We start from the raw sequence: 25,174 nt of genomic DNA, 5'->3' as shown, positions 1-25,174 counted from the left end.
AAACATTTCCTGATGCCAAGTGCAAACAGCTTTCTAAAGTAAAGCAGACCAAGATTCCAGACTGAATGGTGACACAAAATGTGTCACCAGGTCTGTAGGGTCAGTGGTGAGCACACCCCTACAGCTCTGATCCCCACAGTGCCTCATTTCACCCACACAGTCTCCAGACAGCACCAGGGTTTGAAAATGCTCCTGAGGCAAGGCAGGAGCAGGGATGTGAACCTTGCCATGCTGCATCTGGCCAGGAGGCAGATCAGTGCTACCTGCTCAGCTCTCACAACCACATTGCCACACTGGGGAGTGCAGGGGATCAATGCCCTCATTAATGGCAGGGCTCAGGTGACACAAAGATCTTCTGTTTGTCAGGCTAAGCTGGTTCCCAGCTGTAAGGAGCTTTGTTTCTGCAGATGAGAGGTACTGAGCCAGGTCAGGGTTGGCCCAGCTGCCAAGAAAATAAGCCCTGCAAGAATCCAAAGCGACTACAGAGCAAGCAGTAAGGCTGAAACAGTGAGTTCTGACAGGGCTGAGCCAAGTGAGACATATGTGCACAAGAGACTCATTTGAGAAGGGCAACACAGGCACACTTCAGTTCTGGCCAGGGCCAGCTCAGCTCAGAAGACCAATTACCTCAGAACCAGTTCCAGGCAAGCATTACTGTACATTGCTGATCAAATCTGGCTCTGTGATTCCTTACTCTGCCTGATCTAAACAATGAAAGGGTCTGGAGGCCTCTAATGTGGTTTCTGAGGAACCACTTACGGTACAGAACTATAAAGTAGTTCTGTTATTACATGGTTTTCCCCCTATTCTGCAGCATATCCCAGTCACTATCACTCCAGGCAGTCAGATGGAAGCTCAGCATGCTCTCTGAAATTGAGTCAGGCCACCCATTGGTGAGGGAAAGTTGCCTGTGCATTAATGGCCAGCACCATCACCTCTTCCTTCAGTCATGTTCTACAACAAGAGTGAGTCATGGGTCTTTTGCAGAACCAGTTAAACACACCAGCTCCAAAAGAAGATTCTGGAACATACAGCCTCAGGGACTGCCTTGCTGGAGTCACAGAGAGATTTCAGACACATCTCCTTTCCTCAGAATTTTCAATTGCTAAGAACCAAACAGCCTCTATAGTGGTCATCCAAGTTTAAGGTGTGTCTGTCTTTAGTCCATTTTATATGAAACAGAATTCAGTGCTTGGATTCAGTTTGAGATAAGAACCTAAAAGTCATTGTGGCAGTGTTGAGGCTCCTTAGTGAGGCTCAGCATTTAATTTCTGTTCTTGCTCATTTTCTGCAGGAGAATGATATTCAGCATCCCTGTGAGGAAGGGGAGTACTTAAATTGACAAAGCACCCAAGTGCTTTAGCAAAGAAAGTGGAAAGCTGAGAGGTCATACAAAGTTATTGAGTGAATAAATATTAATGATTATTTTGCCTTTTCATCTACAGATGCTTTCCTAGTTCACATAAACATTTAAGACCTCATCTGTAAGTAGGAAAAATAAAACCTTTAAAACCTTTAACATGCATTTTGCAATGAAGAAACAAGGAGGAACCCAGCCATGATGAATAAGCCATTGTCCCAGGCAGTCTGCTGGCACTGCAGCCTGGGAGCCTGGCTGGCATTGTATGGCACAGCTCAAAAGCAACAGGACATCAGCCACCCCATGGGGAAGTGCTGCTTGTTGAGAAACAAAAAATCATTCTCTTCAGTTTTGGCTTGACATGTACATTACTTTCTACATTGCTTTAGGTCACCAAAAAGGTGAATGAACTTGCTTGAAATAATGAAGTCTTAAAAATCTCAAAGCAATAATTAGGAAACTTCTGTTTCTCCAGATTATCACTGATGGAATTAATTTTTGTCTATGAGTTAACATCATAATTTGATGCCTTGGTTCATGCCTCACTTTTAAATGGTTCTTCTCTTTATTCCCATGGACAATTTATGCCAGTGGCTGGCTCTAGGATTACTATATAATGTCAGATACAGTAAATCAGTATGTGATAGTCCCAAGAATAGCACATGGTTTGTGTTACATCTGCATCCACAACTCCTGCCAAGATATTATGGCTATTTGTACCAATATGGGAACCTAGATAAAATACAGTTATTGTTCCTATCTACCTTGATTTTATAATTCTTGCTTCTGATGAAACTAAGCAAAAATTATTAAAAGACCCCCAAATATTTGAGTTCATGATGGAAAGTGGCAGCAAAATTACAGGTTTCACCTGCTCTTATGCAAACATAGGATGATGTGCAGGAGTTCACTGAATTAATCTGAAATTTGCAACTCTGTAAGTCAGGTTAGACTCTGCTGAAAACAGATGCCTCAAGTCCATTTCTCTTGTGCATACAACAGTGTAGGGTTATCCACCTGCTGCAAAGCAAAGTCACTGCAGAACCTTGTCAAACCACAGTGATGATGCTCTGCCCACTTCCCACTGATGGAAACGCCTGGAACAGTACAAGGAAGACAAAAGAGGGACCTAGAGAGTTGTCAGTCTATATTTCCTTACCCTTATACTCCAGACTTCTTTTGAATTGCATGGATTTGGCTTTGTTCCTTATGGCTATCAAATCCTGAGGCTTCTACATACCAACATGATTTCCAGAGTATGGAAATCTTCTTTCTTCTTGTGTTGAAGAAATACTGAAGAAAACTAAAGCAGCAGAATGCTGTGTTGGTTTCTGTCTTGCAGATCAGTCACAAGCAGCTGCTGTGCAGAGAGCAGTGTCTGGCTTAAAGTGTCACTTATCACATGAATACAAGGAATCATCACTGCAAAATAAAGTACAAGAAGGAGCTAAATGAAGAACCTCTGGCATGGTAATTCCAAATTTTCTGAACTGCTTTTCCCATCTGCAATTAATTCCTCCTCTTCAAAGAACTATGCCTTGAGTATTAGTGCCACATACTGGAAATCATGGTAACATACTCACTTGAAAATATTTCATAACACAAAATGAAGGTGCACTGGCTTGTATAGTTAATGAAGGATAGGATGCATAGTTAATGAAACAGCAGGATTTATCTTTCTAATGCTAGCATCTATATGTTGTAGTTGTACTATAAATTATAAAATAATTTCTTAATTGCATGATAAAATTATGATGTTTGCTCCTTAAAGAAACAGAGACTCAAACTGTGTGTCAAACTAAGTTCCTTACCCTTGAGAGTTAGTAAATCAAATAACCTCCTTGTACTGTCATAATTGTGCTTAAAAAAAACCCAACCCAAGTGGTTGTCCCTTGGAACTGCTGGATTTTACTACTTTCCCTGTGTTTTGACACCCTCCCCCTTAAAGGGGGATTGCTGTTCACCAGCCCAATGTTAACTGCAGCATCTTAGGAGCTGCAGTACAAACACACACCTAGGCTGCTTTTCCTCTTCACCAGCAGAAAGTTTCCTGAGATTTGTAGTGATTTGTTAAATTCTCAACAGCTTTAACAAGCTAATTTATTCAGCTTCCAGAACTACTGGGTACACCAAATGTCAGTTTTATCTCTCTTCACCTCCCTGATAAAATTCAGTGTACTTAGGGAGGCATAACTGGAACTTTAGTCACAGGTTAGGAAAAATCCTTCAAGTTTTGTAGGAAGTTCTGAACTCCCCATCAAAGTAAGACAAAATGACACACCATAAATTTTTGTTTTATGGTGAAAATACAAGAAACACTTCTTTTTATCATTTATAGTCCAATAATTAGGTGCTATTGAGATTGCACATTATGCTATCCAAAACTTTATAGTCAAACGTAAATGTAATAAGTAAAATATTGTATTAGGCGGGTTAAGTCTAATCACTTGAAGATTCTTGCTACAGTATTACAAAAATAAGCTACATATCTTAGGTAAACTTTAAAAGAACACACAGCTTCCCATCCCCTCCAAAAACACCCACCTCACAAAAAAATTCAAAAAGGTGCACACCAGGAACACTTGCTCTTTAAGCCAATTCCCTTGTTCTCCAGTTAAAATTTTAGTCTTCTCTAATGCTAACTGCTGGTTAGGCCTGAGGTCTTTCCTTTGTTTTCTGTAATTCCTACAGCTTTACAGTTACCCATCTCTGGCTGTCCTGGCTGAACACCAGGTTTGGCTGGGTGCTCTGACACCAAACAAGGCGATGTGAAATCCTAACTACAAGTTCAGCTGGAAAACTGGCAGCTGAACTGCCCAGCTCCAACACACCAGCCCCGGGACCAAGGGCTCTGCCCCAAGCAAGAAAGGAACATGAGGCAGGGTTATCAAGATAAGCTTCAAAAGCTTTTTATTTCAGTGGAAGAGCCCAACAGAGCAGTGACAGCAGCAGGGCAATCACAGAATCAGTTAGGTTAGAAAAGATCTCTGTGACCGAGTCCAGCCTGTGCCTGGCACAGTTTGAGATTATATCCTCTGCTCCTGAGGCTGGTTGCCCAGGAGAAGAGGCTGATCCCAGCAGGTTACAGCCTCCTGTCAGGTGGAACTGGGGAGGGCCCAGGAGCAGCAGCTCCTTTCCACAGTGCCGATGCTCTGGAGTCATCGCATTCCTCATGTGGCAGCGAGTTCACCCTGCGAGCCCTCAGGATTCACAAGCCACCTCTCCCCACTCCAGCAAACCCAGCAGCCTTCCCCATGTCCAGTTCTGGGCTCAATACAAGAGGACAGGGAGCCGCTTGGCAGAGGATGATAAAGGGACTGGAGTGTTTCACGAGAAGCTGAGGGAGCAGAGCCTCTTCAGCCTCGGGAGGGGGTGACCTCAACAATGTCGGCAAAGGATGGATCAGGCCCTTCTCAGCTGGAGCTGAGCAACAGAACAAGAGACAACGGGCAGAAACTGATGTACAGGAAGTTCCACCCGAACATGAGAGAGAACTTTCCTGTGCAATGACCGCTCACTAGAACGGACTGCCCATAGAAGATGTGGAGTCGCCCCTACTGGAGATACCCCAGAACCCTCTGGACAATCCTGTGCCACGTGCTCTGGGACGACCCTGCTGGCGCAGGGAAGTGCGACCAGAGGATCCACTGTGGTTCCTTTCCGTCTGAACCATTCTGTGAGTCCTCTCACGGTCCCCAGCTCACCTGCCCCACTCCTCTCACCGCCCGCCTCCTCTGCCCTCTCCCCGTCCCCTCCCGCCACCGCCGCCGCTCCCCTCACACCGCCCCCCCGCCCTGCACTCCCTCGCCTAGCCCGCCCTCCGCGTCCGGCTTCAGGATTGGCTGTCCACGGCAAGGCCCCGCCTCCCGCCGGCCGCGATTGGCCGGTTCTGCCCGCGCGGCGCTGCCATTGGCGGGCGGGCGACGGCGCTGCGGGCCGGGCCGCGCCGCGGGCGGGGAGCGTGGCCGGGGCGCTTTTGTTGCTGGGTCGGCGGCGAGAGGAGCGGGCGGGGAGCGCGGGGCCCGCGGACACCGGGGCAGGCGGGGAGCGGGGCCGGGCGGCGCGGCGCGGGCACGGCGGACGGCGGGGCCGGGCCCAGCGGCAGCCATGAGCGGCGGCGTGTACGGGGGAGGTGAGTCCGGCGCCGCCCTCCCCTCCCCCGCCCCGCGAGGCGGCGCGTGCGGCCCCGGCAGGCGCTTCCCGCCTCCCTCAGCCCGGCCCGGCGCTGCCGCGGCCCCTCCGTGTCCCACGCGTGAGGAGGAGGAGGAGGAGGCGGCGGGCCTTGTTTATGTTGTTCATGTTGTTTATGTCCTTGGCGGCCCCGAGGTGCCTCCGCCGGGGACCGCTCGCAGCGCGGCCTTGGGCAGGATCCGCCGTGCCAAGGTCCGGAGAAGGTTCCTGCACTTTGGGAGCCGGGTGTGGTTGCCCCGAGCCCCTGTGCACACCCCCTGTGCACACCCCCTGTGACATCCGATCCTTTCCGACAGGTTTCCTTTAGGATGTGCGTAGATCAGCAGGGATCGGGCCCGTAGGGATGGGCGCTCTGACCCCTTCCCTCACACGGGTGATGTTTTCAGTCCCACCTTCCTCATCCTCATCACCCGCGGGGGCTCTGCGCTCGCCTGGCTTCGTGTGACTGTTAAATTAGAACTTCTTGAAAGTTTTATCTCGCGATCCGTTTAGCTGCTACTACGTTTTCCCTTTTCTACTAAAATTCTCTTCCTTACGCCAAACGGAGGGATTGCAATGCCCCAATTAAAGCCTGTCTGCAGCTTTCCGATAGCTCTGGCAGCGGGAGTTCTGAATGGAGAAGTTTGTCCTTGCTTTGTAAAAGATCCTTTGGTTTGCTTGTCTTGCTTTCCCGTTAAAGCAGGCAGTGGGCAGGGAAAGGTCAGGCTTGCAGAAGAGTGTAATAACCATTCTTAATTAACAATCTTTTCAGATGAAGTTGGGGCTCTGGTTTTTGACATTGGCTCGTACACAGTGAGAGCAGGCTATGCAGGCGAGGACTGCCCAAAGGTGAGAGAATCTGTGCCTCGATGGAAATTCAACATGAATTTATGCCTTAAAAAGTCTTCTTTGCGAGTCACAACCCTTCCGAATGCACTGGGGTTTGTTCTGACTGTATTGTGTAAAGAAACTTCTGAATTTATGAGAAAAACACCAACTTGCAGAACATTACTTATCCTTATGTGCTGCTTGCCTCTTGCTTTGCAGGTGGATTTTCCAACAGCCATTGGTGTGGTGCTAGAAAGGGACAATGGCAGCACTCTGATGGAGATAGATGGTGACAAAGGCAAACAAGGGGGCCCGACTTACTACATAGACACTAATGCCCTGAGAGTTCCAAGGGAGAATATGGAAGCCATTTCACCTTTAAAAAATGGAATGAGTATGGTGCTCTTGTCTTTTTCTACCTGATTTTAGAAAAATAGCATTGCCATGCTGCAGGAAGTTATGGTTGTGTTGACAGATGTTATATACAGCAACAGAGGCTGTAAGAACAGGATTCCTGCTTTACAAATTGTATGGAGATGTGGTTGGTTTTCAGTGTTAGTGGGCTTTCAGCACAATTGTTGAAGCCATGGTGATTGTGGAGGAAGAGAGTTCTGCAGATCTGTTAGAGGAGGTGTGTGTCTGCTGAGGACAGCTTTTGATTGAAGAGCACTATGCAAAAAACTAAATTGGAAAGCCTTTATGTGTTTATGAAATGGAACAAAACTTAGAAGTCATTAACCTGTTTGTCTCAATGTTGTTATAGTTGAAGACTGGGATAGTTTCCAGGCGATTTTGGATCACACTTACAAGATGCATATTAAATCTGAAGCAAGTTTGCATCCTGTCCTTATGTCTGAAGCACCAGTGAGTAAAAGCAGCTGTGCATTTTGAAAATCTTTTTGATAACTCTGTAAACATTAGTCCTGGAGAAGTCTGGCAATGGCTGGTAGGTGACAAGTGCTAAAACTTAGCTACAGAAGTGACAATTTTATAATACTTGGACAGCTTCTGGAAAACCTTCAATTTGAAATAGTTCATAGGAGTTGTATTAGAAAGTATTTACAATATGCTATTGTTTTTCACTTACTGAAAAGAAGCCAAAAGTTAAAAAAAGAAATTTTACTGCCTAGAATAAAAAGAAGAAAGATGTTTGGATGTCTTATATATTAAGTTATACTTAATAAAAAGCCATAAAAAAATCTTGCTTCATTCTGTTTTACAAGTAATATTAAGTGACACAGAATAATATTTGTGATGGAGAAGTTTTAATTTTCCTGTGTTACTTTCTGTAAGTTGTCCTGTAAGGCAGCTGAAGTGGATGAATACAAATTTCTGAGAAAATCTGGACAAGTCGTCCGTCATTTTAAAATGCTCAGCATTTGAAGGCAGATCTTGAAGTCAGAGTAGAAAAGGTAGACATGCCATACACAAGTGATGCTTTTCTTTAACAAAACCTTGTGAAAAGGATTTTGTTGAATTTCATTGTTCCCTTGTGTTGAATCAGAGCTTGTGGAGTGTGGATGAATTTGCAGTGGCTGTTTGACGGCTCAGTGGGTGTCTGAATAGACACATTCCCATTGAAATTCTCCTTAAAAACCTCATCTTACTTTCTTGCATTGACTTGGAAAAAACTTCACATTTTCAGTAATGTGCTGAATATTTCAGATATATCCTGGCTTAATCACAACTACAGTAGAACTGTAGAAAGGTACTTTGGGAACTGGAAAGTCTGGATTTATTTTTCTTCCCACTGGGCAAGTTCCTTCATGTATCTTCCCCCTTGTAAAAGGCAGGGTGCTTGCTTTAGAGAGTTCTTTGGGAACCTGACACTGAAAGAGCTGCAGAAGTGTAGAAATGGATTGTAACGTGAAAGGTGTGTAGCACTTTTGTGTTCAGATAAACATTGATGTGTTGTAGTATAAATGGAATGAAAAACGTTCTAAAAAAGTAAATTACTAGAAACACATTTATGTAGAATTTTGGTATGATTGGAAACTGTGGCTGCAGTTTTTCTAATAACTTCTTTTTTGTGTTAGCAATCTATTAATGTGCAAACACAGCTTCCTTTTGGTCACTTCCTTGTGGTTTGGGTTTATTATTTTTTAGTGGAATACCAGGGCAAAGCGTGAGAAACTGACGGAATTGATGTTTGAACACTACAACATCCCGGCCTTTTTCTTATGTAAAACTGCTGTTCTGACAGCGTATCCTTTGAAGTTTCACTGCATGGTTTTATTTTCCTCCCCCCAGGAAATTATGGTAAGCTTTTTCCAGGCAATTCCAAGTATGACAGCCTGCCTAACTTTCTTAAAATTGATTTTTTCCATAAAGATCCAGGGAGGAAGTAAACAAATGCATTTTCTGAACTTTAAGGCATTAGATCTTTGAAGTTCTCCCAATCTGACTCTGTCCTTGGGGTAAAAGTCTTTTTTTTTTTTTTTATTATGGTTTTTTTCCATTGTATACCATGGATAAGAATATTACAGACCTGAAATGGTGGTGTCCACATTGCTAAATACAGTAATTAGAGCTTGACGTTTTCATAGCCTTAAGAAGAATACCTGTGATTATTTTAACTAATAATATGTTTCCAGCTTCGAGTCTAAATGAGTTGGATGTACTTAGAGCTTGCTGCATAGTAGTGGCATGAAGTCTCACCCTTGTGTCTCCAAAGCTTGAGTTAGTTCACAGATGGAAGTTAAATGCTGCTCTCTCTATGAGATTTTGCACTTCACAGAAAGATGGTTCACACTGGAAAATCACAAATCCCCTTGTAGAGGAAAGGAATAACATGTTGGAGTCCTCATTCCTAGTTATGTTTTAATTGTATGGCAGCACTTTTTTTTTAAAGTGAAAATTACAATGTTTTCCTTAATCACTTTGACTAGTTTTGCTAATGGGAGATCTACAGGTCTCATCTTGGATAGTGGAGCAACACACACCACTGCTATTCCAGTGCATGATGGATATGTACTTCAGCAAGGTATAAACTTTGATGGATATCAGCACTGCAGTATCAAGTGATTACAGTGATTTCTGTTTGCACAGTTTTGTTACTGCTTTTACATCTCTGTGCCCCCTTAAAAAGGAAAAAAAATCCTAATAGTGTTCACTGACAAATAGTTGGGAGAGTCTGTTCATCATTTGGATACTTTCCAGGTTAGTTGTTTTGGTTTTTATTTTGGATCCTCTCTTCTCTTTGCCTTCCAGGTATTGTAAAATCACCACTTGCAGGAGACTTTATCACTATGCAGTGCCGGGAGTTGTTTCAGGAAATGAACGTAGAGATAATTCCTCCATATATGATTGCTTCAAAGGTGGGAAAATGACTTTATTTAGTAAGCGATGTCTTGGGGAGAGGCTTAGATGTTTACCTAATGACTTTGTACCCTGCAATCTCAGGAGGCAGTCCGTGAGGGGTCACCAGCAAATTGGAAGAGAAAAGAGAAGTTGCCTCAGGTCACCAGGTCTTGGCACAACTACATGTGTAATGTAAGTAGGTCATTCTTCCTGCTCTCACCTCCCTGAGTGTTCCATAAATAAGTTTTGTTTGCAAGTATATCAGCATTTTCTCTTGAAGAATGAGAAAAATCTTTGAAAAATTAGTACCAATTCTATAAATTTTATAAAATTGAAGACTAAAATTCATATAAATTCTTGTTATTTTTAACTCCACAGTGTGTCATTCAGGACTTCCAGGCTTCTGTCCTCCAAGTATCAGATTCAACCTATGATGAACAGTATGTTACTTTCTTCTTTCTTGTAAAATCAGTTACCAGTTGTGTGTGTGGTGCTCAGCCTGTTCACTGCTGTTGGCTGGTTTTGTTATGGAAGAAGGTTTTATCTAAAAATAGATGATTTATGAAAGTAGAGTACTGCATATATCCAGGTGATAGTTTTTTGTTGAATATTCCAAGATGAGATCATAATAAATATTATTGGAAGTGGAAGTCTTATGAATCACAGTATTCCCATTGGAACTCTAGTTTATAACACTGCTTAGATAACTTGACATCCTGTTTAGAGAGCACTTTAATGTGTTGCTTTCTGTCTGATGCTCCAGGGTGGCAGCACAGATGCCAACAGTTCATTACGAGTTCCCCAATGGCTACAACTGTGACTTCGGTGCTGAGCGTCTGAAAATTCCTGAGGGATTGTTTGACCCTTCCAATGTAAAGGTAAAACCACTGTGATAGCTGTGATTGGAGGCCTCTGCATGACTGGGCTATCACATGGCTTTCTTTTGTATAATGTTTTTAATCTTGTGATTTGGATGTATTTGCACTGTGGGGTTCTCCTGGGGGTAGAATTTGCCTGTCTTGAATTACGGCTGGGGAAGGGAAAGATGAAATGTTCAGATTGGGTGGTCATGAGCTGACTGGAAAAACAGGGATATTTTTGTTCCTTCCCTAACAAAATGCTTAGCTCCCTCTCCAGTAATACTTGTAAAATTCAGCTCATTCAGGGCTTTTCTATGCCTGGCTCTCTTGAAGCAGTGATGTGTGGATTCCTAATTTCCCTGCAGGGTTTATCTGGTAACACGATGCTGGGTGTGAGCCACGTTGTCACAACAAGCGTTGGAATGTGTGATATAGATATCAGGCCGGTAAGTGCCACTCAGCCAGGCAGTATTTTAAGGCATAGCTATTTCTGTGCCAATACATGTTTTTAGGACTAGAACAGCAAAGTGAAGAGATTTCCTAGAATAATGATAGATATGTTAGAATAATTCTGTAAGTATTATGTATTTCTATATAGGGATATGTACCATTAGTGTTTTGTCTTACAAAATGCTAAATCAGGACCTTTTACTTACTGTTTCTACTGGTATTTAAAAATCTGATGCACAGATTTTGTGGCTGGCACTGCATAATTTGGATTGGACTGGCTTCAGATAAGCATTTATGTTTCTAACTTGGAGTGTTATCTTTAGATTTTTTATCTTCAGATTCCATGTATGTTCTAAACATCGTTATGTTTAGAACAAACATGGAATTTATAAAGAAGAGAAGTTCTAAAGGAAAACATTATTTTTAATGTGCTGTCTTTCTCAGATGTCAATTAGATGCAGATTGCATGAGAGTTCTTTCAACGATTTTTTTCTGTTAACCAGTGTTGAGGAGGGCTTAGTGGGCTGGGCCATGGTGTGTGTTCACCAACTGCAGCAGTAGTGAGATAGAAAACTGCTGCAGGCCTGTGGGTTTTCTTTTGAGGTTGCATTCATCTGTAAAAAGCTCAACAATTTGCATACAGAGGAGATCTACAGGTTGAGGATTCTCCATAGTAGAAATTGTTCAGAGAAATCATGTAGAACATATGTCTTCTGCCTTCCTTTTGTAGTTTATTATTAAGCTGCCTTGCAATATTTTAAGTGATTAAATAATAAATTGAATTGGGAGAGGTAATATTGTTGGCATCAAGTGATGTATTGTTGTTGTTGTTGTTGACTTTACATTCTCGCACCACCCCTCTCTATTGTGAGAAAGAGCTGTTTCCAGAATGATTTCCAAGTTAAAGCTCTAGGTTTGGTTTTTTTTTTTCTCTTTTTAGGGTCTCTATGGCAGTGTGATTGTAGCAGGAGGAAACACTCTAATACAGAGTTTCACAGACAGATTGAACAGGGAACTGTCTCAGAAAACCCCACCGGTAAAACAACTCCTTCCATTCCTGCATTGAGTACTTAACATTTTATTTTTCTGAAATATAAGTATACAAGGATATTGTGGCTTTGATATTCTTAGGAACCTGACAGCTGAATAGATTTCTGCAGGGTTAAGAAACCTCCCTCTCTAAAGAAAAGAAAGAATTCTTGAGGAGTTTCATACAGAATAAACTCCAGTATTCCTTGAGCATTTTACTGCTCCACTCTGGCTCTCAGATTGTGATCCTAAGTTCTGTAATTGTCCCCAAGCAACAGCCAGTATTTCTCTTGATGGTCTCTCTTTTGCAGTGTTGCTGACTAACTTGAGGCACGTTCAGTCATTCTGCCTGAGGTCACTTTGTTGTGGCAATTGTTTTTCCTTGATTCTGCAGACAACCTAAATCACCAGGTTTTGTCTATGAGTTACATATTTACATATTTTTTAATCACTTGATGTCGAAGAAAGTATTGGTACCTTGCATCTGAGAGTAGATACAGATTATGATATTTCTTGAATTGTAGTATTCAAGCAAAAATGTTCTGCTTGGGACAACTCTGTCATGATGAATGTTAGGAGAAACTGAGAAATGCTTATAATAGCTGAGGAGGAGCCCATTGAAATTCAAAGATTTTATTGCTGTAAGGCATTTTGAAAGCAAAAGGAATGAATGGATCCAAGTAAGACTAGATGACTTAAGTCTAGCAATAGAAGCCATTTTAGTCCCAGTGCAGTGTTGGAGATGACACTACACTGTGATATTATTGCTCTCCACCTGCCCCATTCCTTGCCTTAACCATCTGCTGTTTGTAGACAAGGTAAAAACCATATTTCCTGTTCCACTGTGGCTGTTTTGAATTGTAAATGCAGGGCAGATGAGCAGTATTGCAGATGTACTAAAATGGACCTTTTTCAGCTGATATTGGTATAGACAGCAGGTTCCTTGTGCTGCTTGTCCCTGAAGGTCACCAGTTTACATTTGTGTGACATTTGCTCCCTTTCTGTGCAGAGCATGCGCCTGAAGTTGATAGCCAACAACACCACTGTGGAGAGGAGGTTCAGCTCCTGGATTGGGGGCTCCATTCTGGCTTCTTTGGTTAGTAAACCTGTGTTACTGCTTTGCTGTGCTGAACAGCACTGCCACCAGACATCTGATTGCCCAGAAGTGTGCATTGCAGAGTCTGTGCTACATAATCATAATCTTGGCTATCCTCATGGTAAGGGGAAGAGAATCTGTTTTAAAAAGAGGTGTGAGTGTTTCCAGTGACAACATACCCTGCCATGTTCTCCCATTTTTAGTGGCAAGGTAAAACCTTGAAATACATGTACTTTCTCTAGACTGTATCTAGTAGACCATGAAAGTAGCAAACCTGTTTCTGCATCATATTCCTGAGGTTAATTCTACAAGTTACTGAGCACTGAAATGCTTTTTGGGGGTTAATTTATCATCATGGGAAAGGGAGACTGAAATCAGCATTTGGTGCTGCACTTCCTGTCTGGAGTTTAATCCCTTAGCAATAAAACTCAAGGAGAAGACAGTTGAGCAGTCAAGTCCTAATACTTAATGTAATGTAAGGGCTTGCTTGTTTTCACTCCTAGGAAAACCTGCTAATCATGTTTCAATTAACCATCATTTGTGTTCTGATATTTTTTCATTGTGTGTCGCTTTTGTTTCTCTTTTTTTGTAGGGTACTTTCCAGCAGATGTGGATTTCTAAACAAGAGTATGAAGAAGGAGGGAAACAGTGTGTAGAAAGAAAATGTCCTTAGACCTCTTTACTGTGAAAACTGCTGCCTGCTCGGTGCTCCTTCTGTTTTATAGCTTTAGCATACTCAGGAATGGGATGGACTCCTTTTTGTAGGAAGTTTATATTGGGTTTTTTGCATAATTCAAGTTCCATTTTAACAAAGTTAGAAATTTTCAGAGACCTAATTGGTACTATAATAGAAAAAGGATGTTTACATCCCTTGTAAAGCAATAATTCCTGTAACAAGCATTTTATAATTTTGTATAAATGTCTATTTTCTCTAGTATCTTTTCCTGGGAACAGCTTTACAGGTTAGCTAATAGATAGAGGCATAACCTTGCAAATGCCTGTGCTTATTTATTAATTATCTCATGTCTAATTTCTTGTCTACTTTCACATACTAGTCTTCCTTGATGGTATTTGGCCTTAAATTGCTCTCAGTTTTCTCTTAAAAAATAAAATTTGGTCTTTTATATTTGAGCAAGCTTGCGAGTACTTGCAGAGAAAGTTACTCTGCTGTTCTAGAAGTTGAAAGTTTGTATTCAGCAATCTATTTTAGTGTAAACTTTTACTGTATCACAGAAGTGTTACATTCCATGGAGTGAATGTTATATTAAGCACTGGTTTGTTAATTTTTTTATCACGGAGCATTTTCATTTCAGTAAGCAAGCGATGCTTTCCACCTGATGTCTAAGAATGTATTTAATGCCTTTGTGATGTTGGTGAGAAGCAAAGCCTGTTCAGGACAGGGAAATTGAGACAAAGAATTGCCTCTCCAAGACTGGGAGCAGAGTCAGAAGCTTTCAGTGTGTGGCTTGACCCTCTGCAGGGAGCCCCAAGTGGTGTATGGCTCCGCCTGTGCCTCCCAGCAGGGTCTGTAAGTGCCTGTGTTTGCAGGGGGAACGTGCACTCAGGGTCACAGGAATGGGGATGAGTTTTTTTTTTTCAGCAGGAATTGGCTGTCAAGATGCAGCTCAATGTTGCTTTTAAGCTTAATTTACAATGGTGTGGTGATCTGTTTTGGGACATAATGAAGTTTTGCTCCTTATCTCAAAAGCTGTGGAAAACCAAATAGCATTTAACTGATCTAAAAAAATTAACAGTACTGCTACATTTTTGTATCCTAAAAGATCTTGTGGGTAAATAATTATGAGGCCTGTATTTGAAAAGTTTCACATTACCTCCAAATAATAAAGTAATTTATCAAACCAATCTGCTTTTGTCTTATCATGAGAATCTTGATTTGCTCTTTAGACAAAGTTGCTTGATCAGATTTTCAAAGCTATTGACAAACCATATTTCTCTTGCAAAATGAGGCAAACTGCGAAGTCATTGTCATTGACTGTTGTCAATGTCACCAGCTGTTGTCATTGTGGAAGAAAAAGTCAGTCCAGCTTCCATTTAGATGGAACATGGAACACAACTGAACTGCTACCTCAGTGCATTGCAGTGGGGTGGTGTTTTTAAGTTTTCCTCCTGTGGCATGCTTAGATTTCATTATGCCAAATCAGCTTTTATCTTCTGTTTCTCTTAAAAGAATTGCAGTACAGTAGTAATATCTGCTAATATTCCAGCAGCAGAGGGAGAGTAAAACACTGCTGGAGGTTTTCTCACACTAAAGATTCTGAGTTTAAACAGTGGGAATTTTGTATGATGCAGAGAAGATGAAGGTCCAAATGCTGGAGATAGATACAGGAAACAGTACTGGTTCCCTTGCAGTGTTTTACCAGATTATACTGCTGAGCACATTTGCTTCCTGAAAGACTGCTATTTGTGACTTTAATCTAGATTTCTAGATGACCACATATGGAGTTAAAAGCCTTCCTGAAGTGAAAGGTGAAGGTGTTTCCATCAACTGAGAGCAACAGCAGTATACTTACTTCAATTTCATAGAAGACTATTGCAGCCTTCTTTCAAACATTTTGCACTGTGCAAGAAAGCATTGTACAAGTGTTTGAATTGTAACAGAAATCAAGGTAGGACAACTGTATTAGAAGTTCCCATGCTGAGTATTTCATACTTTCTAAGAATCTAGACTTAAAGCAGTGGAAAAAATTCCTCACAGCAGACTGAAGAGCCCATTTACCAGTGCATTTATGCAGAGAGCAAATACACCTTGCATAGCTTACCTTAACTCAGGGAAAATATTGAGGAAAGTAGCAGGAAAAATATGATCAGGGAAAAGGCTCATATGTGTGCTTCAGATGCTCTCATGTTTCTGTCTGGTTTTAATGCACATTTGTTAAACTATACCAGGTAAATATTACCCCTACACTCGTTACTGTCAGCTGGCACTCAGTGGCTGCTCTTCATTGTTCCAATTATCTCTCACTCTTGTAACAGGTCGCTAACACAACATTTGTTCCTGTAAACGAGAGATCAGATGATTTGAGTTAGGTACCAAAGCTTCTTTTTAATTCCAGATCACAAGTTTAATTAAAGTCAAATGTTGTATTAAAAACAGAAAAAGATGGAGACTCTCAGGAATGCTCAGTGGAGTTGTTGGTGGTTCCAGAACATGATTCATGTTCCACAGACACTTGACCAGTTGCTTGCAGTGCTCTTCCAGCCTGCTACTGGCTCTGGGATTTCACAGCAATGTCAGGGAACTTCCTTTCCAAGACCTTCCGCCTCGTCCTCTCCAGGCTTTGCTGCCTTGCCCTTTTCCGTAAGGTTTTTTCAAGTCTGAGTCTGAAACAAAGAAGTTGGTGTGGTTCATTTTCAGCCAGCTTGAGACCACTTTAATGAGCTCCCCCCAGTCAGATAGAGGCTCTCAGTGATTAATAACTTCAGTGTTCATTTGCTTCTGATAAGTAAAAAGCCTGCAGAGTAATATTTTTACTCTGGTTCTGAATTCTATGGAAGTTCAGCGTCTGGGAGGATTTCTGATATTCTGCACTTGAAGTTACTTTTACAGTGCCACTGCATAACCATGTACCTTAGTAACTAAGGTGGAAACAGAAAAAAAAAGAAACAGAGCAAGCTGTAATTTTAAAAAGCTTAATTTTCAGTCTAGTAGCTGAAAACTGAAAGATTACAGCTATTTTTTCCTTTTAAAGTGGAATAAGGACACAAACAGATCAGAAGATAACTTTCAATGTCAAAATAATCCTTTTACCTGATGAAGTGATTCACATGAGGTAAGTAATAGAATCTCTTCTTTTTGTGTTTTTTGTTCAAGTGCCATGGTATTGGCCATTCCTTGTAACTGTACCTGTTGGAGACAGATAAAAGTGATTACAGAATGTACATGTCTTAATTCTAGGATTTTACCAGTTTCTCTTGGTTTCAAGTACAGTGATAAAGTGGTCTGGGAGATGGCAGAATTTCTATGTGGGTATATTTTTCCAGCTCTTGCTGGCTTGGTTTGTAACTGTGTCTCCTGTGTTCTGTACAGTCTATGCATCCTTCCTTGATTAGATAAGGATTTTCTGGGAGAGAGACACAAGAAAAACTCCCCCATTAAAGCAAAGGTTAAATCCATACCAGAAGGTGCGTCCCAGGAAGTCGTGTCTCCACTCGCCAGGGACTGGCTTTTCATGGCCAGTCTGTAAAAGCCTCAAAGCAATTTCTCTTTCTCTGACAACCAAATCTATATTTTTCATAGATGTTTCTACCTGGAAATGGTAAAAAGTTTCAGGATGCACCAACAAAAAACAATGCTGAAAATTTAAAAGATCTCAAAGACAAAATTTAAAGGGAAAACAAAGGTAAAACATGCTGGAGTTTGATCATGAGTTCTCTCTCAGCAGGGCCTGTGTACTAGAACAGTAAAGAATGGGTGCTTCAAAAACCTAATTTGACAGCAGGACAGATATGAAATAACTGACAGTCTGATACTTGATTAAAGACCAGCTGGGTGATGCATCAAACCAGATCCAATGCTGATGCAGAAGTATAGGAAGCTCTGAGGCAGGGGTCAGAAGGAAGCAGGAGAAGCAAACAGAAGATTTGCTTATGGTTTTTAGTGGCTGTTGGTTATTTTAGTTTTCACTGGAGTCTGGTCACAGCCCCAGCAATGCCCACTGGACACTGAGAAAGCTGCCTTGACCAAATTATGACTTGAGCAGTTAGTGCATACACTAAAATCAGGGAAATAATTTGAAAAAAAAAGGTCTTTTAACAAGTTTACAAACACTTGATCTTTCAGCAATTTTACTTAAGAGTTACAGTTTTTATGTAGCATGAGAAAGGTACCTTTTCTAAGCGCTCTGGACTTGGCATAGGCTTGCGCTGTCGTTTGGACTCTTGCTCTAAAGTTAAGAGCATGTTCTTTTCTTTCAGCAGGACATACCTGGAGCAGAAAGCACAGTAATTAAAAAATGATTTTGGGATAGCTAAGCAGTTATTCACTTACTATCTGCAATCCCAAATCCTGCTGGCTTCATATAATGAGACAAAAGAGGAGAATGAGGGCGACAGGTTTACTTAGTCTGGAATAAAGAGGACTTAGGAGGGAAGAGTTTAAGTTGTTTCCATTACCCGGACAAAGCCAGATTCTTCTCACATGTACATAGGAAAAGGACAAGACAAAGCAAGGAAAAAGCTGTTCACAGTAATGATTTAGTTCAGCTTGAACTTATTCCAGCTTCAGAAACTTCTAAAATCAGAATAAATGCAGGCCTGAGCACCCTGATGGAATGAGTGCCCACCCCACCAGAAGGGACTGAAAACCAAGTGGGTCCCACTCAAACAACCCCAGAGGGTTTTGTACAAAACCTGAGCCCTCTGAACTAGCCACAGCTGTCCCACAGCCACCTGCAGTGCAGCTTCTGTGCTCTGAGCAGGGCCAGGACCAGGGCTGCTCCCAGCCCAAAGTTGGCTCTGTGCCAGACTAAAGCTACTGGATCATGAGTTCACCAGCCACATTTTATTGATGTGCAGGGCTGCTCTGAAAGAAGAGAAGCTTCTTCACTAAAACTTACTTGCTTACCAAAGTTTATGCAAGTCTTCACTACTCTTGCCCCTTAGCTGCTTTATATTCCATGAATCCCCTGTAAGAGATAAAAAAAAAAACACCATTAACTTAATGAAACAAAGTTCTCTTATTCTGGAAAATAAAAAATGCATCTATCAGGCTCAGCTGACACAACAGTATAAAGACCACTTTTAAAATACTACTGCTTGGACAGCCATCCTTGAGGATATTCAGCTTTGCATTTAAAATAAAATACAAAAAGTCCATTATAAGTAGTGTTTATTTGTGCTTGTAAAAGGCTGGAAACACAGAAAGCTGTCAGATGAATCTTGACACTGAACTAGTTTTCTTCCATAGTACTTACATTTCATCAAAGCACATCTCTTCTGTGATACACTCTCACTTCAGAGCAAGGCAGAGGATTTACAGCAAAACATTTTGCTGCAGAGTTGCTATTTGCTTTCATAGACACTGAATACACACAGCAAAAATTAACAGGCATAAAGATGCACAAGTGGATGTATGTACATAGAAAAATAATATGATATACATAGAAAAATAAGTTTTACGTCGCTATGAATGCTCCCTATAAAGCAAAAAAAAAAACAGGTCAGATTTCAGCTCAATGATCACTATCAGAAATGCTAAATATAACTCACCAGACTTTACAGTTTTTTCCCCCCAGTTTCCTGGATCATCAAAAAACTCCTCCAGACCTCTCCGAGACACAGTTGTGTGCAGGAACTTCACCTGATGGAGGGTCTCAATTTTTGGTGGATTCTTGTGGTACAGATTGAGTGCCATCCTGCATAAAAGTTAGAAGGAAAACTATGTATGATAGGAAAAATAATATTCTGCTAAATGAGAATGTTTGTTTCATTCACAAAGGCACAGGTCTTACAGAGAGATCACGGCATGTGGGGAAAAAGCAGAGTTTTGGTTAGTCACAAAGATGTCATCTTGGTGTTTTCTCCTCTCTCTCATCTCATCTAATTGTCAATTTTCTAGACTTAGAGATAATAAGCAATTAAAAATTAAGGAATAAATCTGAGCTATGCTATACAAGAGTACATCATGGACGCACGGAACTTTTAGCAGGAAAGCACCTCTGGAGATCAGGCAGTGCAACACCCCTGCCAAAGCAGGGTCACCAGGAGAAGGTGACACAGGGGCGCGTCCAGGTGGCTTTGGGGTGGCTCCAGAGGGGGAGAATCCACGCCCTAATCCCCCGTGGCCTTAATACAAAAGCTGTGGACACCCGGGAAAGCACAAAACGCACCAGCAAATTCCCTGCAGGATTCTACAGGCCCAGGGAGCCGCTTGGTGCTGCCCTTACACGCTGCCTGCGGCCATACTCCACACTGCAGCCCTCAGGCTGGCGGAGCCGGGACACACGGACACCGGGACGCACGGACACCCGCCTCCCGCCACAGGCTCTCCTTCCTCCCGAGAACCGCTCCCGCCCCTCCGTGCCTGAGCCCGAGTCCGCCCGGCGCGGTGCGTACCCGGGGAGTCCCGGCCGAGCCCGGGGCAGGCGGAGCGCGGCCGTGAGGCTCCGGCCCAGCGCGGCCATGGCCGCGGCCGCCGCCATCGCCCCGCGTCCTCCCACAGCGCCGGGGGCACGGGGCGGGAGCTGCCCTTTCCCAAGATGGCGCCAGCCCGGCCTCACCCTCGCTCTCCAGATCTACATGGAGCACAGGGAAGGCTCTGCCCTTTTCCAGCATGGCGTCCGCGCGGCTTCACCTCCATGCTGTCCCTCTGCGCCGGGGGCACTGGGAAGACTTTGCCCTTTCCCATGATGGCGGCCGCCGGCTTCACCCCGCGAGGGGAAGCGGCGCGGCCGGCCCCGCCCCGTGCCAGTCCCAGCCATGGCGGCCATGAGCCGGGTGCTGCGGGCGGCCGCGGCCTGGGCGGCGCGGCGGGCGGGCAGCGCCGGGACCGCCGGGATCACCGGGACCACCGGGGTCACTGGGATCACCGGCATCGGCCCCCGCCTCCCCGGCACCCTCGGTACGGCCCCGGCGGGGGAGCGGCGGGGCGGGGGCCGGGTGACCTTGCGGAGCGGGGCAGAGGTGCCCTCCCGGAGGCCGCGGGAGCGCCCGGGGCTGAGCAGCTTCTCGTTGTGCCCCCGTTCCTATGGAAAACTGCCAGGTTTGGGTAAAAAAATGGATGGAAACGGGCGGGAGGCCGACCCTCCTGGCACTGCAATTGTCCATTTACTCGGCCCTGTATGGTGACATTCACTGATTCACGTGTCGGCGCTTACAGGTGGGCATAGACCTCTGTTTATAGTTAGAAGAAAAATAGGTGAATGCTAACAAAATACGAAATTCCTTCAGGCAAACTGCAGAAAACTCAGCTGCTGTTGTACACTCTTCTTTTTATTTTCCTTTCTCACGTATGTTTGACCTTGTCCTGGCATAAGCACCAATGGAGTACAAAACCATAATACTCTGGTTCAATTTTCAGTTCCTGTACGGCACAGTGGTGACCATGGGAAGAGAATGTTTATCATCAAGGCAACAAGTTTTTATGATTCTCGATTTCTGAGCTTGTTGGTGAGTTAAAAATCAAATGTATTATTGCATTCAGTGTAGCACATCACTTGCAAATGGTGTAAGAGTGTCTAAAATACAATTTCCTCTGTTGTTTATTTGATAGCGTCTAAAATGTGACTGGCACTATTTACATAAACAAGAATTTCAGGTCCTCTTTAAGAATTTTTTTGGTGAAATGCTGTAAAATCAGGGCCAGATGAAGTTCAAAGACTGGCTGTATAGCAAAGGTTGTGATAGGTACTTAAATTACTGCTGTAGTAGCATTCTTAAATTACATGTCTGTGTTCATATATGCATGACCCACAAATGCTTTCTGCTCCATCCTGCTTTTTGAAACATATCAGTTACTCTGCTGCAGGGTTTGCCTTCGCTTATCTACACCACTAACAACAGAGATGAGATTTTGGAAGCCTGACCTGAGTTTGACCCCTCCAAAGTCAGGTTTTGGATAAATCCTTTTATAAGCAGCAAGAGCTGATTTGATACAACTCCCTTAATGTGATCAGGACTCATTTCTCTGCTTTCTTCAGCTACAGTGCCCACAGTGGCTGCACTGGTGTTGGATTCTTGCTTTGCTGTCAGTGCTGATTGCAGCTGGAGCCAGCCATGCCAAGATGCTGAGGGATTTCAGGGAGGTGTTGCTGCTTGCTGCTGCACAGACTGACCTCGCTGGGAGATGGGAACTGACCTGAACAGGCTCAGGGCTGACACAGCATCACTTTTGTGTGTTCTGTTCATTAATGAACTCACTGCAATCAGTAGTGTTTACACATAACATCCCTTTCCAGCCTAGAAGTGCAAATCTCAGAGTTATTGGCTGTTGACTGTTTTCAGATATTTTCAGATCTCATGTAAATTTTGTCAGGGTTCTGAGTTTCCCACACTGACTGTTTTTATCCCCTCTACAGAGATACTATTTATTCCTGACGGGAATACCAGTGGCTGTGCTCTTAACATACATCAACATCTTCATCGGTGAGTGCTCTGTCATGGCCAAGCAAAGTACAGTCAGAGTTATTAAATGATAATTAAGCATGCTGGATAGAGAAAAAGCACTCTTTTAGGGCTGTCTCCTTGGAAGACCATGGAATAGGCCTAACAAATACAGTGATATTGTATAAGTACATAGAAAATGTTCCCAGTATATTTGCTGTAGTTGTTGCTTTTTAAAAAAAGTTTATCACATTAAAAAAAAAAAAAAACCAAACAAAAACCCATTCTCTCTTCTAGCAGTCTTTCAAACATCAGTGAAGTTTAGTAACTTGCTTTAACAAGACTACAACTCTGGCTTTTTATCTAGCAAAGATGCCAAAATTCTGCCTGGCAATACATGTCTTAAATGTCCTGCTGTAATGATATGTAATTAATTTAATAGAGAAATCAGGAAAAGTCCATGCTTTCAGCTCTTGTATTTTAAGGGTATTTCTGTGGACTTGATCCAAGTTGTTTCTTCTATACAGCTGCTAATTTTACCATTTTGGTGTGTCACTTAAAATCTGTGAATATGTATTTGCAGTGTGATATATCTGCAAAAATTGCAAGTTCAATTTTTCTGAATAGAGCTCACACTGAGGGATTTAGTACTCTCTATGTGGAATAATGATCTTTTCCTTATCTGAAAAGCAGAATATAAGGTAGCTTGGGAAAATAATCATAGAGTTAAATATTCCTTCCCTCCTTTCCTTGTCAGGTGAAGCTGAACTTGCAGAGATTCCTGAAGGTTATGTTCCAGAGCACTGGGAATACTACAAAGTGAGTGTAACATGTAAAAGGGTGGGCATGTTATGGACAGCCTTTCTCTTGATTGATACTTTTGGGAGTAAAATGAATGGAGTATGATGATGTCTGTCAGTGTAGTAAAACTCAAATAGTGCAGTTCTGATTTTGGTAAACTTTTTGTGGCTTTATGGAACATGTAAAATGCTGTTGGAAATCTCTTTAATGATACAAGCAGATGAAAATGTTCTGTATGCAGTAAACTGCTGACACTGTACGCCAAGAATTTTTCTATAATATTCCTAAATAGTAAGAAAAGTCCTCTGCATTCATACCATGCAGGTTTTGTCTTTATTTTTTTTCTACAATGTCTTAAGAAACTGGAGTTTAAAGTGACATTTCTTTCTTTTGTGTTGTTTGCCAGTATTGTTTTAAAGTCCCATATCACACACACTTTTGGATCTAGAATTGAAGATTTTTATAGTCACAAACTCAAGGTTGTGTGGTTTCAATTTAATTGTATTTTCTTAAAATTAGTCCCTGGCTTCTTGCTGCTAGCACTGTTTTGTTTCTCATAGGAAGTAATTGAATTCAGCAATATTATTGTGACTGTTTCAACTAATTTAGACTTTTGTTCCTAGTGAAATGTCCTCTATGTAGAAGCAGAATTTTGAAATGTTGCTGATTACAGTAAGATTTGGAGTCCACTTCTGTGATTACTGTGGCAGTTTAAGGAACTTTAACAGAAAGAAAATAAACTATATCTTCTGTTAAACTTTATTTTTGCTGTAGAATAGTCATCTGCAGGTTATCTTGGCATTAAGGATTGCAAAAGAAATACGACTTTTTAGGGTTCTGATCTCACAAGTAGTTGTGCATGTTTGTAACTTTACTGTTAGGATATGAATGGCAGCACTCATGGTGTCCATGCCATCTTTTCAGGACTGTGGATACACAAGGTGACATTTCTTTTTGGAAATTGCTCAGACAATTTCTGCTGTTATGTTTTCCAGCACCCCATAACCCGCTGGATAGCTCGTTATGTACTTGACCCCCCTGAGAAGAACTATGAGAAGGACATGGCCCTGCTTGATGTGGAAGTGAGGAAATCTGAGCTGAGGTATGCTCTGTAGTTGGGGGGGTTAAAATCCTGATCCATACTGGAGCTGACTCTTTGATTTTGCATGACATACTGAGCTGGATGCTGACATAAAGTGCTTTCATGTGTCCCCTGAGTGCTGCCTGCCCTGGCTGCTGCCAGAGTGGGAGTCACAGGATCTGTTATCGCTGCCCTCTCAGGATTCAGGTTACCAGAACAATCCAAGGGCGGGGGGGGTCTTCAAAACACTTGGTATTTATGAAGGTGTAGCTCTGTCTTTGTCTTCCCGAATCAGCAAATGGAGCTCTTTTTGCCCCTGCTAATGCTCTAATGTTCCTAGAGAAGAACCTGTGACAAAACTGCCAGTATTTTTATTACTCCTTTGTGGAATGACTTGCTGGAAAAAAAACCACAACAACACAACAAAATTAAAAGATTTAATAGCTCATGTCTTAGCTGAACCCTTCATATTTTGGTCCTACCTATGCTTCAGCAGTATTTATAAACCATTGATAAATAAAAATATTATAAATCATTGCTTTGTCAGTAATGTTCAACATCAACAAACTTCATGCTGAGGGTGTCTATTGCTTTTTTTTTAGGCTGCTGGAGTTGGAGGCACGCAGACTGATGAGACACCGGGGAGATGGGCCTTGGTACCATTACGAAACACCTGACAAAAATCTTGTTGACAATTCTATGAAAGCCACACCTGACAATTAAACAATTCTAGGGCAGTGTGCAAGGTCTTCAGTGCATACCGACAAATTGTGACTGTGCTGTGGAACAGACATCCTGCTGTTTGCTGATGGAAATGAATAAATGGTGTTTATGTTGATTCCAGTATCTTGAAAGAAACTGTGTGGCAGTTAAGCTCATACAGCTATTAAAGCTGTTAATCAGTGAAAATGCTTTATGTCAATTGCCAACAAGCGCTCCTTTCCTTCAGAACATATGTACATGAAACATGTCGGTACTATGAGTTTCCATTTTGTGATTTCTAGTGTTTATAGTTTTAAGTGAAAGATACAAGAAGCTAAGAGTTTTTTCTTTCTCAGTGCTTTGTGTCAGGTAATTGGTGGGAGATGAACGAAGTAGGAAAAGTACCTTCACACATACCTGCCATACATTTTCAGAAC

General features: G+C 42.4%; 3 protein-coding genes across 5 annotated transcripts; 2 read left to right on the top strand and 1 right to left on the bottom strand.

Moving 5' to 3' along the window:
- The first annotated feature begins 5,404 nt into the window (after positions 1 to 5,404).
- ACTL6A (actin like 6A) lies at positions 5,405 to 14,956 on the top strand. 3 transcript variants are annotated; one of them, XM_066556811.1, is made up of 14 exons: positions 5,418 to 5,492; positions 6,303 to 6,379; positions 6,578 to 6,752; positions 7,122 to 7,222; positions 8,465 to 8,562; positions 9,247 to 9,341; positions 9,569 to 9,675; positions 9,761 to 9,850; positions 10,037 to 10,098; positions 10,422 to 10,536; positions 10,884 to 10,964; positions 11,909 to 12,004; positions 13,007 to 13,093; positions 13,686 to 14,956. In XM_066556811.1, exons 1-14 carry the CDS (start codon positions 5,468 to 5,470, stop codon positions 13,764 to 13,766), a joined length of 1,290 nt encoding a protein of 429 aa, XP_066412908.1. In that variant the 5' UTR covers positions 5,418 to 5,467; the 3' UTR covers positions 13,767 to 14,956. The 3 variants fall into 3 exon arrangements, with proteins under 3 accessions (XP_066412909.1, XP_066412908.1, XP_066412907.1); XM_066556812.1 differs by lacking the exon at positions 6,303 to 6,379 and having other exon boundaries at positions 5,405 to 5,492; XM_066556810.1 differs by lacking the exons at positions 5,418 to 5,492; positions 6,303 to 6,379 and having other exon boundaries at positions 6,407 to 6,752.
- A 1,181-nt stretch (positions 14,957 to 16,137) lies between these two features.
- Positions 16,138 to 20,299, bottom strand: MRPL47 (mitochondrial ribosomal protein L47). The gene is made up of 7 exons (XM_066556846.1): positions 20,168 to 20,299; positions 19,322 to 19,467; positions 18,678 to 18,738; positions 17,942 to 18,038; positions 17,231 to 17,361; positions 16,863 to 16,958; positions 16,138 to 16,435 (listed from the first exon to the last, which is right to left on the bottom strand). Exons 1-7 carry the CDS (start codon positions 20,251 to 20,253, stop codon positions 16,318 to 16,320), a joined length of 735 nt encoding a protein of 244 aa, XP_066412943.1. The 5' UTR covers positions 20,254 to 20,299; the 3' UTR covers positions 16,138 to 16,317.
- A 215-nt stretch (positions 20,300 to 20,514) lies between these two features.
- NDUFB5 (NADH:ubiquinone oxidoreductase subunit B5) lies at positions 20,515 to 24,873 on the top strand. The gene is made up of 6 exons (XM_066556847.1): positions 20,515 to 20,672; positions 21,132 to 21,220; positions 22,129 to 22,195; positions 22,911 to 22,972; positions 23,950 to 24,056; positions 24,638 to 24,873. The coding sequence occupies exons 1-6, from the start codon at positions 20,531 to 20,533 to the stop codon at positions 24,756 to 24,758; spliced, it is 588 nt and encodes a 195-aa protein (XP_066412944.1). The 5' UTR covers positions 20,515 to 20,530; the 3' UTR covers positions 24,759 to 24,873.
- The last annotated feature ends 301 nt before the right edge of the window (positions 24,874 to 25,174 follow it).

The sequence above is a fragment of the Molothrus aeneus genome, chromosome 10, assembly GCF_037042795.1.
Source record: "Molothrus aeneus isolate 106 chromosome 10, BPBGC_Maene_1.0, whole genome shotgun sequence".
Classification (NCBI taxonomy): Eukaryota; Metazoa; Chordata; class Aves; order Passeriformes; family Icteridae; genus Molothrus; species Molothrus aeneus.
This window is presented reverse-complemented; position numbering and strand designations above follow the sequence as displayed.